Source organism: Haemorhous mexicanus, chromosome 6 (assembly GCF_027477595.1).
Source record: "Haemorhous mexicanus isolate bHaeMex1 chromosome 6, bHaeMex1.pri, whole genome shotgun sequence".
NCBI lineage: Eukaryota > Metazoa > Chordata > Aves > Passeriformes > Fringillidae > Haemorhous > Haemorhous mexicanus.
Genome location: NC_082346.1, coordinates 49,022,965 through 49,035,851, shown reverse-complemented (window position 1 = coordinate 49,035,851; position 12,887 = coordinate 49,022,965). Strand labels below are relative to the sequence as shown.

Genomic DNA, 12,887 nt, shown 5'->3' with positions numbered 1-12,887 from the left:
CATGCAGCCTGAAAAAATCAAGTCAGGGGAACTCCTTTAAGTTTTTGAAGTGTAACATCAGAATACATATCTGAACTGAACCAGTTGTCTTTATTACATATGTCCATCACAAATATACCTGCAATAACTGATCCACCCAGCAAGCATTTGATAGCCCAGCAAGCTTTTCATAAGTGAAGATTTTACAGATAGGACTTGGATCAGTAAATAAACCACCAGATTTATTAAAGCATTAGAAAGATGGCCTGACAGCCTTTGTGAAAATATTAGCAATAATGCATCCATCAACTTGTATATATTTACTTTCTGTTTAATTTTGTCTGTGGAAGGAAAAATGTTTGCACCTTTCCTATGTAATTTTATAGGCCTATTTTATTAATAATTTAAACTGCTAAGTTTTTATTCATGTATTGTTTATTACATTGTAAGAAGGCAAAGGAATTGCAATTTTATAATGTAGTTTTCAAAATCTCTGTATAAAATACACTAGGAAGCGTAAACCTACTGACCTGCAAAGTAGGTCCTTTGAGGAGAAAATACAATACATTAAATGTAATAGCAGTATTATACAATATCATCACCTAGAATACTTCTTGTACAATTAATATAACAGATAATTAAAACTGAAAAGAATATTAGTAATTGAAATTTGTTGCTAAATACACAGCTACTGTGGTTTTGTCTGTAATGCAAAAGGCTTGATGGTTTGCTTTTATTAGGATAGAACTGAAGAAACTGCTGGGTATTTCTTTACTCTAGACATCAAGAGGTCCTTTGATCAGGCTTTTTAGTAAATCCTGAGGAAAAGTGTGGCTCAACGGCATTGAGGCAACCAATTTATTTAATACACTGGATACATTGCAGGAAACTACATTTCATCAGCATGGGCGCTGCTCACTCAATAATACAAGGAAATGTCAAAGCAGGAGATTTTACTGCAGGGCCAACTTTAAATAGTAACTACTTGTGCAATAATCTAAAAGCAACATTGACACAAGCTTAACTTCATTTGTGATAATGGAAGATAACTGCTTTCAATTTTGTGGTAGTGTAAAATAAGTTTGTTTGGTTGGGGTTTTTCTTTGTCACAGTAACAGATGTATGGCAACAATAACAATTTGTTAATGTATCCTCATCCTTTCGCCATAACTTAGTTTCATTTTCAGGGACACGGCATAAATCTGTGCTTAGGATTCTTATAAACTCTCTCTTTGGCCATTTGCTTTACTCTCAAAAAAGCACATTTACTGTATTCTCTTTGTTGAGAAACCATTAGCTACCATCACGGTGAGCAGCTCAGAGACAATGTGAAAAATTACATTCAGCAAATAAACTGAATGCTTTTTTTAAAAATCTATTTAGTTTATCTTGCACTAGAGCATCAAAAGCTTGAAAGGGCTTTGAGTCTCACTGATGAGAGAAGAGGGACATAATTATTCTTCTGTAGATAGGTGGTAGTTTCCCCATTGCTGATGTATGCAGAATAAGCACGTTTACAAATTTTGGGAACTATCCAAATATGATTATAAGAAATATTTCCATTAACAGAAGAGTTCTGACTCAACTTTCTCAGCAGGTCAGTCTCCCAGTGTGAACTGCATGCATATTGGAGTTTTGCTCCCACTCAAAATCCTGCTCTGAGTTGCAATCTGTTGTCCTTTGATTTGCAGTAATGTAATAACATGTAACCCTCTTTTAAATTTGGTTGACACTGATCATGAGTCCTATAACTACCTCGAGAAATTATGTCAGGCAGACAGACAACTGCAGGTTACAAAATTACATGTTTTCTGTTCTCAGGACAAAGGATAAAATGAGCATGTGGCAAAGTAATTATTTTGTAATTCTCTCTTCAAAATTGGTAATGTGTTTCTTTTAGATGTCTTCCCTATCTCCTGTATGAGTTCTAGGTGGATACATATTTCTATATCTTACATACTACATTTTCTACATTCTAATGTTTTACTACAAAACTTCATAGATGATAACATACCTGAACAAAAACTTGGCTCCACATCAGGAGGTGAGTGTACACTTAAAGCCAAACTTTCCAAGTTGGCAATCAGGCCCCACTCATTTGGTGACTTCCAGACTATCAGTGTCCATGATCACTGCTGTGTTCTGAATGCTCTTCTCTCTGTACTTTCATACTTACTAATAATAAGGTAGGAAACAAGGATTAAGAAATAGTTTTAAGGTTTTCTAAAGGATGAAGTCATCAACATCTAAAAAAAGGCTGCAAGTGCAGTGACCATGGAGTTGACAAAGTGTGCAGATGGTGCAAAGGTATTCACAGCAACCAACTCGAAATCTGACTGAGAAAGGTCACTGAAGTTTTTAAAAGATGAATTATAAAATGACCAAAAAATCAGTTTGGTAGATGTGAAGCAGTGTGTGTAGGGAAGCTAATCCTATCATCTACAAACAGTAGTTCCCTGTTATCTTTTGCCAATCACAAATGGTCTCTTGACAGATTCTGGAGCTCAGGAGAAGACAAAAGCCAAACAGAATGATCAGAAGGCATTGGAAAAGGAGCACAAAACAAACCAGTCATTATAATTCCATATAATCCCTACACTCACTGTACACCTTAACCATTGCATGAAATTCTGGTCATGCAATAGTATTAGTAAGAATTAGGAGAACAAAAGAAATGCAACAAGGAGACGATTATGGAGTGGCTTTAGCATACAAAGCAAATAGGCAAACGTTTCAGTCGAAGAAGAATACTGAAGTATATTAATAGGGTATAAAATTTTGCAGAAAAAGTGAATAGGGTGCTTATTTTTTCCTCACAATACAAGAATGAGGCATTGGCTAGAGTAAAAAAAGGAAATACTGTTTCAGATAATACATAATTAAGAAGCAGAACATCCTGTCCAAGAAAGCACAGAGTGAAAAGCATAAAAAATTATTTTTCCAGTTCCTTTGTGGAGGGCAGGCTCATGGACGCTGTCAGACACGCTGGGTGACTCCCCTCTCAGGAGGCCCGGCTGCAGGAGGGTATTTGTTCCCGTGCTGAGACAGGCTGCCAGGGTAGCCGGCTCTCCGGCCATGCACTGGTTACCAACAAGGCCGCCTGCCCTCTCCCAGCACCATCTTTTACCCAGCCGAGCTTTCCAGAGACCCGGCTCGGGCGTTCTGTCCTGGAGAGCCTCATGAGGGATGAGGGCGGTGGGAAGGACGGGCTGGCTCTGGAGACTGCCTCCAGCCTTTCCCCGCAGCAGTTCCCTGCTCCAGTCCCGCAGTGCGGCGGCGGAGGGCGCACGATAGGCGGAGGCCCACAGAAAGCCGCCCGCCTGCCCGTCAGCAGCAACCCCAGCGCCGAGCCCTGCTTCCCCCGGCCGCCATCTTGGGGCCGGGCGGAAGAACTACCGCTCCCAGCGCGCTCGGCGCCGCGGCGCCATCTTGCCGCCGGCAGCTCGGGCGGGGGGCGGTGGCGGTCGAGACATGGCGCTGTTCCCGGCCTTCGCCGGGGCCGCCCAGCCAGGGGAGCCCCCCGCCGGCAGCTCCGAGGGCTCCACGAGAGGTAAAGTCCTAGAAGAACCGTCTCTCCCTTAACAGCTCTCCAGCGGCCCTCGGCTCACGCCGCCGGCCCCGCTCCGGCCGTGTTTTGCCCCGCCGTGTAGCGGCGGCGGGGGCGGTGTTGCCGCCGGGCTCGGGCCCACCGCCCCCAGAGGCTGCGGAGCGCGGCGCGGGGGCTTTTGGTTTGTCGTCGGTTTAGTTATTTTCTTTTTTTTTTTTTTCTTTTTCCCCCACTAGCTATGGATATCTTGAAAAGAGTTTTTTAATTCCTTGCTTATTAAGCCGAATTATAGTTGGAAAGGACTTTCTTGGAAGGTCCCAAGTGAGATTATGATTCATTGTATCACATTGACTATTGTAGTTGATGTCTAGCGAGTAATACTTTTAATAAAATAAATAATACTGTTAAAGTAAATAACACTTTCTGGTGTAATGCTGAGCGGTGAAGTAGGTACTATCTACTGAACAGGATTTGAACTAACCCTTCCTTTTGCTTGTCAGATTCTATCACCCTTAAATCTTCCCATTCCCTAGACACCACAGCAGAGGGAAACCAAAGAATTATTTACCTAGAATAGATTTCTTCTGTGTTTGGTCCAGTCGATATGGTGCATTAGTTTCCTCTTCTAGCCAGTTCTGCCTTACCCCTGATGACATAAGAGTGGTTGATACTCACTCTGCCAGTACAGAGATGTTTTGGCTGCATTCAGGATCCTTTCTGGTAATGACATTTGATAGTAGGGAGTAGTGGACATAAAAAGTTTCCAAACTACGATTTGTAGCAATAGAGGAGCTGCTCTGTCAGGCAGTGGTACAGTAAAATTCTGTGGTAATTATACTTTGGTTATATTTTAAAACTTTAGGAATTTAGCCTCTAAGTTTGTTATGGTAGCCTATGTTGCTTCAGGCCACCTGTCTGGAAGGTCACATTATACAGAAAAAGATGTAAGACTGACTTTTGGATCCAGATTTCACTTGTCAGTGCTGCTTATGACTTAAATTTTGGAAGCTTTTTGTGTGAGAATTATTGACATACCTGGAATATAATTTGTTTGGTTTATGTTTCAATAAATATTGTACTTTGTTGTTGACAACGACATTTTAATGTGAGTTGTAAAAATTAAATATTAACTCAGAACCACATTTATGGTGGTGTATATCAAATTTCACACATTCAGCTTATGAGAACTTGAGAACTTGACAGTCTGATGGATGGTTCTCTGCTCAGGCCTGATGTGAAGCCAAAGTGCATCATAATACAGAGGTCCCAGGGTATTAGCAGACATTTAGGACTGTTTCATAGCTTTACTGTAAAAGTTGAAGTAATAGTGTATATATGTTGGTCATGTTTCATGCAGCCAACCACTCTGTCTCATACTTTAAAAAACTTTCCTAAACCATTTCTAAAGTGGAAGTGCTATCTGGAACAGAAACAGAAGCGGTGCTTATGCTTCCTGTGCCGCTCAATTGCTGAGTTGCAGCAGCCTCTAGAGTGCTGCAATTTTCTATAAGCTTCGATATAATTATGTTGTCAAGCTTAATTAGTGTTTGGTGGAAGATAAATTGTGAATTTATCTGTAGCCATGAAGAGAGCAGTGGTGATAAGTAACCCTGCTGACATTAGTAAGCATTATTTGCAGTCTGAACTATGCTGTAGGTCAGACGGTGCAGTGAATTTTGCTGAAAGCAGATTTTCAGGATCCTGAGAGGCAACAAAAGACTTCATGTAACTCTTCAAAATTGTAGACATGCACTGTAAATTCTTAATTTTTCTTTCTGCTTGAGAAGGTATAAAAAGAATGCCATTGGGTTGCTGCTGCTGTTGTGCTCATAAGCATGTAACAAGTACATGCTTATTATTGAAAAATAGGTCTTTTATATCTGCTCGGCAAAAATTATAAACTTCTTAGACATTCCACAAGAAAAAAGCCTAACCAATGAAGAGATAGTGTTCTAAAGTTTGGAATGCATTGTAATGTTTGAAATGCTTGCATCCAGCTAACTGAACACTTGAGATTATTTACAAGCAGCTTGAACTTGCATGTTGCATAATGGGGAAAATCGCTCATTTCTTTCTAGTATTAGGTCGGTTTGGTTAAATTATTCAGAAGATACTTGAAGAATTCTGAGCGTTCCTGCTGTAGCCACAGAGGTGTATTGACTGAGCCACAGGGCTTGATTTTCACAGAGTGATTCTTCAATGCAGTTTCATCTTACCTGCTCAGGTAGAACCAAGCTACAGGCACAGGCTGGGAAATGGTACATGGTGGTGTTCTGCAACATATTGGTTGGGCTGGTCATGGGGAGTGTGTTTTGGTCTTGACAGTGCCATGAATTGTGGATTCTCCCATGCACAGAGATGGAGGTTCAAGAGCCAGGGAGGTGATCACTCCTCATGGGGCCTTTCGTAATGGGGGTGGACTCCTGGGAAACACAAACTGTAGCTTTGCTTTATTTTATATATTTCTTGATGTGTTTAGCTTAGATTAACAGACTGTTTTGCAGCCTACTCTACTTTAAATCCTTTTGTGGATGACAGCTCGGGGACATGAGACAGAAAAAAGCTTTTCATACCAAAATTCTGTTTCTGAAAAAAAATACTTTAAGAGGAGGAGAGGTATATGGCTCGACAGACAGTGAGTTGTTGTTGGTTAAGGAGTAGAGGTCAGTGTAGTCAAGAGCACCAAGACAAGAATGTGACAGGAAGAAAAAAACCAAAAGTGATTGTAAAGAGCATGGAGGAGAAGCAGGGAGACCAAATTTGTTCCTCATGTTGTCTCTGTCAGTATGGCACTGGAGGGATTGCTGTTAAGTTCTGTATTTACACAAAAGAACTTTTGTTGTTTAATAGCGAAGAAATTTCACATGCTTAAAGGAATTCTAGATATGAAAACCCTGTGAAAATCATCATAAAACTTGTAATATCAGTAAAATTGTGACAAAAAGTTTTCCTTCCACATTCTGTCCATGTCTGATCTTATCTGGTGACTTAGATGCAGAATGCTTAATGCTGACTATGTATCCAGATTAGCATCAAATAGCTTTCTTTCACACTTTTGAAAGGTCTAATGATTTTTCAGTGGTTGGAGAACTGAAAATCCAGTGCCATGTTTTGGCCATGTATAAAACACTTGAGTATTCTTACCAGTAATGGATGTGCCTATCAATAAAACTGTGTTAAGAATATTTTCCACACAGTCAGTAAAGTACACTTTTGTTAGTTTGTATAAGCTTTATCACATTCATTAACTATACCTTTTGTTTAATTATGCTTTTCTGTAATTTTTAAATTTAATTTTTAGAATATGTAACTATTTCTGTTATATATTGTACACAAAAATGAATGTATAATTGATATATAGTAGTAAATATATTATTATACATTAAATTGTCTTATACATATATAACAAATTTATACAGTCTATAAATATATAAAGTTAGAACCTTCAAATCATAAAAATGAATGTTGGATAGATTCTTTTTTTATGTATAGAGCAATGTATTAAACATGGAATCTGCTTTCAGTATGAGCTAAATGGCAATTTCATTGAGTGCTTTCCAACAGGCTCAGTTATTGCACGACTTAGTGACATTTACTGTGAATTTAACTGTCTGCTGACTAGATTAACCCCCAACTTAAAAAAGCACAGCAAGCTAATTTGTATTGATCTCACACTTTTTTTTTACCTACAGAGTTAGACTGGCTTAGTAACCCAAGCTTCTCTGCAGAAGATGCGCTATTACTGCACCAGCGCACTACAGAAGTTACCAATCTCATTCCTGAAAAATCGCCATTAGTAAGGTAGAGTGTACTTCAATGTCTTTTGAAATAGCCTTTCTTTTGTCCTGCTTATCTTTTGTTATATGAGACCAAATTCAGAAGCTAAAAGCTACTTTTCATTCTATTGTTCAGTATTTAAAAATGCCTGAACTGAGTCATGTGTAAAAGAATGAATAATGCTTCCATGTCTTTTAACTTAAAATAATGAGAAATTGTATGTACGCAATTACATTCCTATTTTCTTTTTCTCAGAGCTGCATTTAAATGATTGTTGTCTTGGAATGGAGAGGGAACTGAACAATCTTCGTTCTTCATTAGCTTTTGAATGTCTAAAGTGACCCTTGAAATAATGTAAAGATTAAGCATCATCTTTATGCTTTCTCTGGGGAAACCAGAGAAATCAGCCATTTCACAGTTGAGTTTTTTACTTTTTGAAAAACAGTTGCTGATGTGAACTAATGAAACATTATGTGTATCAAGTTGAGTGTGGCTGTAGAGCATGCTGGTCAGCTGAAGTGGGTGATTATATTCTATTGCAGAAATGAGCTTTAAGCAGCCATGTTTGCTGAAGAACTGGTTTTATTATGTTTGGGTACTATACTTGGCTTATCTACACTGTAGCTAGCACTCAATAGTAAATGCAGTCAGGTTGTAGTTGTCAAGTTCAAAACCTTAAGTCTCTTTTAATTTGATACAAGCTCCCTTGTCTATAATGGTTGTTGGTGGTCAAGACAGAGAATATCTTTATAATACCAAGCACACTTCAGGACATCTTTTCTCCATACTTAGTCTTGCATTTACATGCATTGTGCATTTGAAATGCAATCAATGTTTTGTTTATCAGTCATATATTCTGCTATGTTTCTTCAAATCTTTTTAGGACTTTCATGTCATAAAGCTAAAGATTTTGCAAGTTGCCATCAGATAGAATGACATAATAAACCCACCATATTAATTTTATCTTTGAAAAGGACTTTGTCAAAAAATAGTGTGCAGAAAAATGTTTGGGTGTTTGTTGTTTGGGGTTGTTTTGTCTATTTCTTGGGTACTTGATTTAGTAAAAACTAATTGATTTCATCTCAGTAAAAACTAATTCCACCGACCTAGTTGGTGGTTTTGAGAGGACTTGCTTTGTTTGATTTGCAGAAATGTGCATGTTTGTTTTAAAGATCTGCTAATGGTTCTTCTTTGGTTTCTTTTTCTTTAGTGTCCATAAAAAAATTGTCAGGGCTCTTGCTTGAGATGCCTTATTTCTGAAATACAATATTTTCTTTTATTGGCGTATTAGGAATAATGAGAGTTGACACTCCTTTTTTTCATTGAAAGACTGCAGAAAAAAAAGTTTTAAAAGAGCTTGTGCTTTAATTAAGGGTTAGAGAAGATTTCCATTATTCATTTGATTAAGTGTGAGAGTTTTTGTAGTATGTACTGTAATATACATGTGTTTTGCCAAAACTGTGTGTCCTTTGTGTGATCTCTCAATAACTCAGTTGTCTGTTGCACGTAATGTTATTTATTACCTTATACTGTGTTATATGATAACATTAGTTCAGTAGTCATCAAAAATAGTTTCTTGGTTGGTAGATTTGTTTTTTTTAATCTGGAAGTGATTTTAAAAGAGTAATTTTGATACTTCTTACATAAGTCATAAAAAACAGGGGAAAAAATTCAGACTTTTTTCTTTTGCAGGTCACAGTGAAAGATTTCTCAGTCTTTTAACATGACCTAAGTTGTTTAGCAAAGTTAGGAAATTTTATCATCTTGGTCATCTTCTTTAATTTGGCAGTGTTAACAGATGGCTTTTTATACAGATCACACATCAAAATGCCTTGACAATTAAAACATTAAGACTGGCTGTCAGTAATTCTAGCAGCTGAAAAATGTAGTTGTGATTTAATGCAGATTTAGCTCACTTTTGCTGTATACGGTACTGCTGCCATCTCAAAAAAATAGAGGGAGAGTAAAGGTAAAGAATAAAATGTTCTGAGCTTTCTTACAGTGGTAGTCCATAACGATTTTACTGCTTAGCTGTATAGCTGTATATACTTTTTTCCAAGCAGGACTTCTTCAAGATCTGAGTTGTCAGAGGAGAGTGATACGGATGAGAGTCTGAAACAGACAAGTAAGAAAAGGAAAAAGAAAAAGAAAAAGCATAACCACAATAAGAAGACAAAAAAGAAAACCAAAGGGGCTTCCAGTAGCAGCGAATCGGAGGTGGACACTAAGCACATTAAGGACAAAGGAAGTGGCAAAAGTAGTGAAAAGGAAGCTGCAGCAAAGTATGTAAATATTAACACTATGCAAGATGTAAATCCATTGTGTTCTTGTGCTTGTCTCTTCAACTGTAATTCTTACCATTGGTTGATCATCTTTTTCTAAGCTTTGTTTGACTAAACATGCATTCAAAGCAAGGGAAACAGATATAGAACCACTTGTTTAATCATAAAAAAAACTGACTAAAATATTCAGTGAAGTGTTGTTGTACAGAGCAAAGCATGGTATGGTGATTATGAAATAAATTTTTGAAGTTATGTAGAGACTTATGTTCAGTTTTTGTAAGCATCTGCTTTCACGGATCTTTTGTGAGGGTTTGGAAAGCGATTGCATTAAACATTCTTAATTATTAATATGTGGCTGGGTTTGCCTTGTAATGTAACTTCCTCCTCACAGAGTTAACATTTTTTTTTTTTTCATTTTAAGTCAAAATTTGTTTTATGATTTATTACTTCTTTTATATCCATATATTTTGCTTCATACTTTCTGCTTGTAATATTTTTATATGAGTATTTCGGCAATTGAAATTTTTTTGTTAAGTCTTCTTTGTTAATTTCAGGAGCTCTAAAGTACTGTGTAATTAGTGGAGATGTCATGTTTTTATGGAGCAACAAAATAGGCATGAAGTGACTATAATGATCTTTGAGCAGCAAAAGAGGTTCTGTGAATGCTGCAAGTATCCAGGTTTAGCATACCTAGCTATGCTTTCCTCAGGCTACTGGGTTTTTAACATTTCAAGGTGGCCCTGTCCAGCTGGCAGTGAGTCACCTTCTCCTGGTTGTCACCATGTTTGCTAGTTTGAGCAGCCATTTTGCCTCTCTCTGATTCCCTGGTTCCTGTGTTTTCTTTGGTATCAGCAGCTCTGGCTCTAATTTACCACACTGCAGCTACTTCTGTGGATAGAGTGAGGGTTTGGTGACATTAAGAAATTGATGCAATCTGGGTAGTCTTTGAATTTCCCCCAGTTTACTACTTTTCTCAAGGGGGATTAATCAGGAGCTGAAAGTGCAGGTTGGCGGGATGTGTCTATGCCAAGGTAACATTGTTTCCCTGTGGAAGAGTGGCGGAGATGCTGCAGATGTTGTCTGATACCTCCAGCCCGACGTGGCTCCTCCTTTATGGGAACTTTTATTGGCTTGTGGTGGCTAAGGCTTCCTTGACCGTGAGGAAGGACAGTAAAAATTATTTGGGTGCTGAACACATTCTGCTCACTCTCAACACTCATCCGTGCTGGAAGGGTGCCTGGGTGTGGTTCATAAGCTGTTTGCCAGGTTGGGCCAGACAGCCAGTGCTTTGCCCAAATAAAAGTGTTGAAGTTCTTTCATGGTATCTTTTTTTCCTACTTTCCAGAAATTGTTGATGCTGAGAGAATATTGAATTTTCAAAAGCCTGGTTTTGAAACCTGAATCACAAAATTGCTCTGAATGTGAAAAATGTTGTGAAATTTTAGAAAACTTTTCAGGACTCTAAAACTCACATAATTGTACCATGAATTCAGATTGGAAATTCACAGTTATCTAGAGTTCAGGGGCCGGTGGCAATTTCCACTTAAGTTCCTTTGTATAACTGTAATCCATAAACCACTTTGATACACTGTTTTATCAAATGCATGGGTATAATTACAGCTAGTCAATCCTTTTACAGATTATCTTATTTTATTCTTGATTGTAGCATCTTACCAAGACAAGAGTACATTTTGAAAGTAGTAATATGTGGCTTTTGGATTATAGGATGCCAAGCTATTGATTAAATTGGTTGGTTAAATCTGGTTATTACCTTTCATAATCATAAATTCAGTTTTTGGAAGTGCAAGGACTTTCAGTGTTTTGATTTGATGGTACTATTAGGGTATTTCTAATTGTTTTTTTCAAAGTGTGGACTGGCTTTGCAAGAGTGGATCATGTACAATGACTTTGAGTAAGTTAAGTTACTGTGAACTACAAAATTTAATGTGTCTTGGGTTATGTGAATGCTGATTATGTGCACAAATGCTTAGAATATCCTCCTTCTCCTTGTCTGCAGTGTAGGTAAGAAAGCATCAGGTGTTACCAGCAGTCGCTCTATTTGGCTTGATGATATCCAGGCCCCCAGAGCAGACACCTTCCGGATAGACAAGAAACCAGACCCTGCAAACTGGGCCTACAAATCCTTGTATCGTGGGGACATAGCAAGGTATGGAACGTTGTTCTCCATTGGTATCCACACTATCACAGAGTCACTTGAATCTGTCTACATCTTTTTAGAAGATGAGAAAAGATAACTGAGTAGCTTATTTCAAAATTTGACTTGATGTTGAGCCAGTGTCAGTGGCAAGTGATATCCCTAGGGGGTCTCTTCTGCTATCTAACGTGTTCTTCATCAATGACATGGACAGCAGGATCAAGTGCACGCTCAGTAAGTTTTACAACTCTAAGCTGAGTAGTGCAGTTAATGCTCCTGAAGGATGGAATGACATCCAGGGGGACCTGAGCAAGGACCTCATGAGATTGAACAATGGCAAGGTGCTGCACCTGGATCAGGGCATCAACACAGGCTGGGGATGAACAGATCAGAGCAGCCCTGCCAAGGAGGACTTGGGGGTGCTGGTGAGTGAGAGCAGAGATGAGAGCAAGTGGATGATGAGCCAGAAGTATGTGCTGGCAGCCTAGGAAGCAAGATGTGTCCTCGGCTGCACCCAAAGCAGTGTGGCCAGCAGGGCAAGGGAGGGGATTCTGCCCCTCCACTCTGCCCTGGTGACACCTTGCCTGAAGTGCTTTATCCAGCTCTGGAGTCCCCAGCACAGGAAGGGCATCAAGCTTTTTGGAGGGAGTCTGAAGAATGGCCACCAGATTGATTACAGAGAGATGGAACACCTCTCCTATGAGTAAAGGCTGAGAGAATTGGAGTTGTTCAGCCTGGAAAAGAGAAGGCTCCATCTGGTACCTGAAGGGAGCCTAAAAGCAAGATGGAGAGGCACTTTTTATACTCTTTCCTGAGAGGGTGGTGATGCATTGGAATAGGCTGCTCAGAGACTTGGATGCCCCATTCCTGGAAGTGTTTGAGGCCAGGTTGGAAGGAGCTTTGAACAGCCTGATCTAGCGGAAGGTGTCTCTACCCATGTGGTTGGAATGAGATCATCTGTAAGGTCCCTTCCAACCCAAACCATTCTATAATTCTTGGATAAATGTTTTAAAAGGCAGAGATGGCATGAAATAATGGGTATAATGTCCATGATTTTCATTGTTTTTAAAAACATTCTCTGTGTAGCAAACTACAGGGCCATCTGGAGGTGGCAGCATGGGGCAGATTCAAAGGTATGTTTTTGAGG

General features: G+C 38.9%; 1 protein-coding gene across 1 annotated transcript in view; it reads left to right on the top strand.

Moving 5' to 3' along the window:
• The first annotated feature begins 3,372 nt into the window (after window positions 1–3,372).
• The window catches only part of NRDE2 (NRDE-2, necessary for RNA interference, domain containing), a 28,296-nt gene continuing 18,781 nt past the window's right edge, over window positions 3,373–12,887 (top strand). Inside the window, exons 1-4 of the mRNA XM_059850138.1 lie at window positions 3,373–3,529; window positions 7,219–7,327; window positions 9,367–9,585; window positions 11,603–11,752. Coding sequence (XP_059706121.1) covers window positions 3,451–3,529; window positions 7,219–7,327; window positions 9,367–9,585; window positions 11,603–11,752 — 557 coding nt within the window. The 5' untranslated portion in view covers window positions 3,373–3,450. The remainder of the gene's footprint in view (window positions 3,530–7,218; window positions 7,328–9,366; window positions 9,586–11,602; window positions 11,753–12,887) is intronic.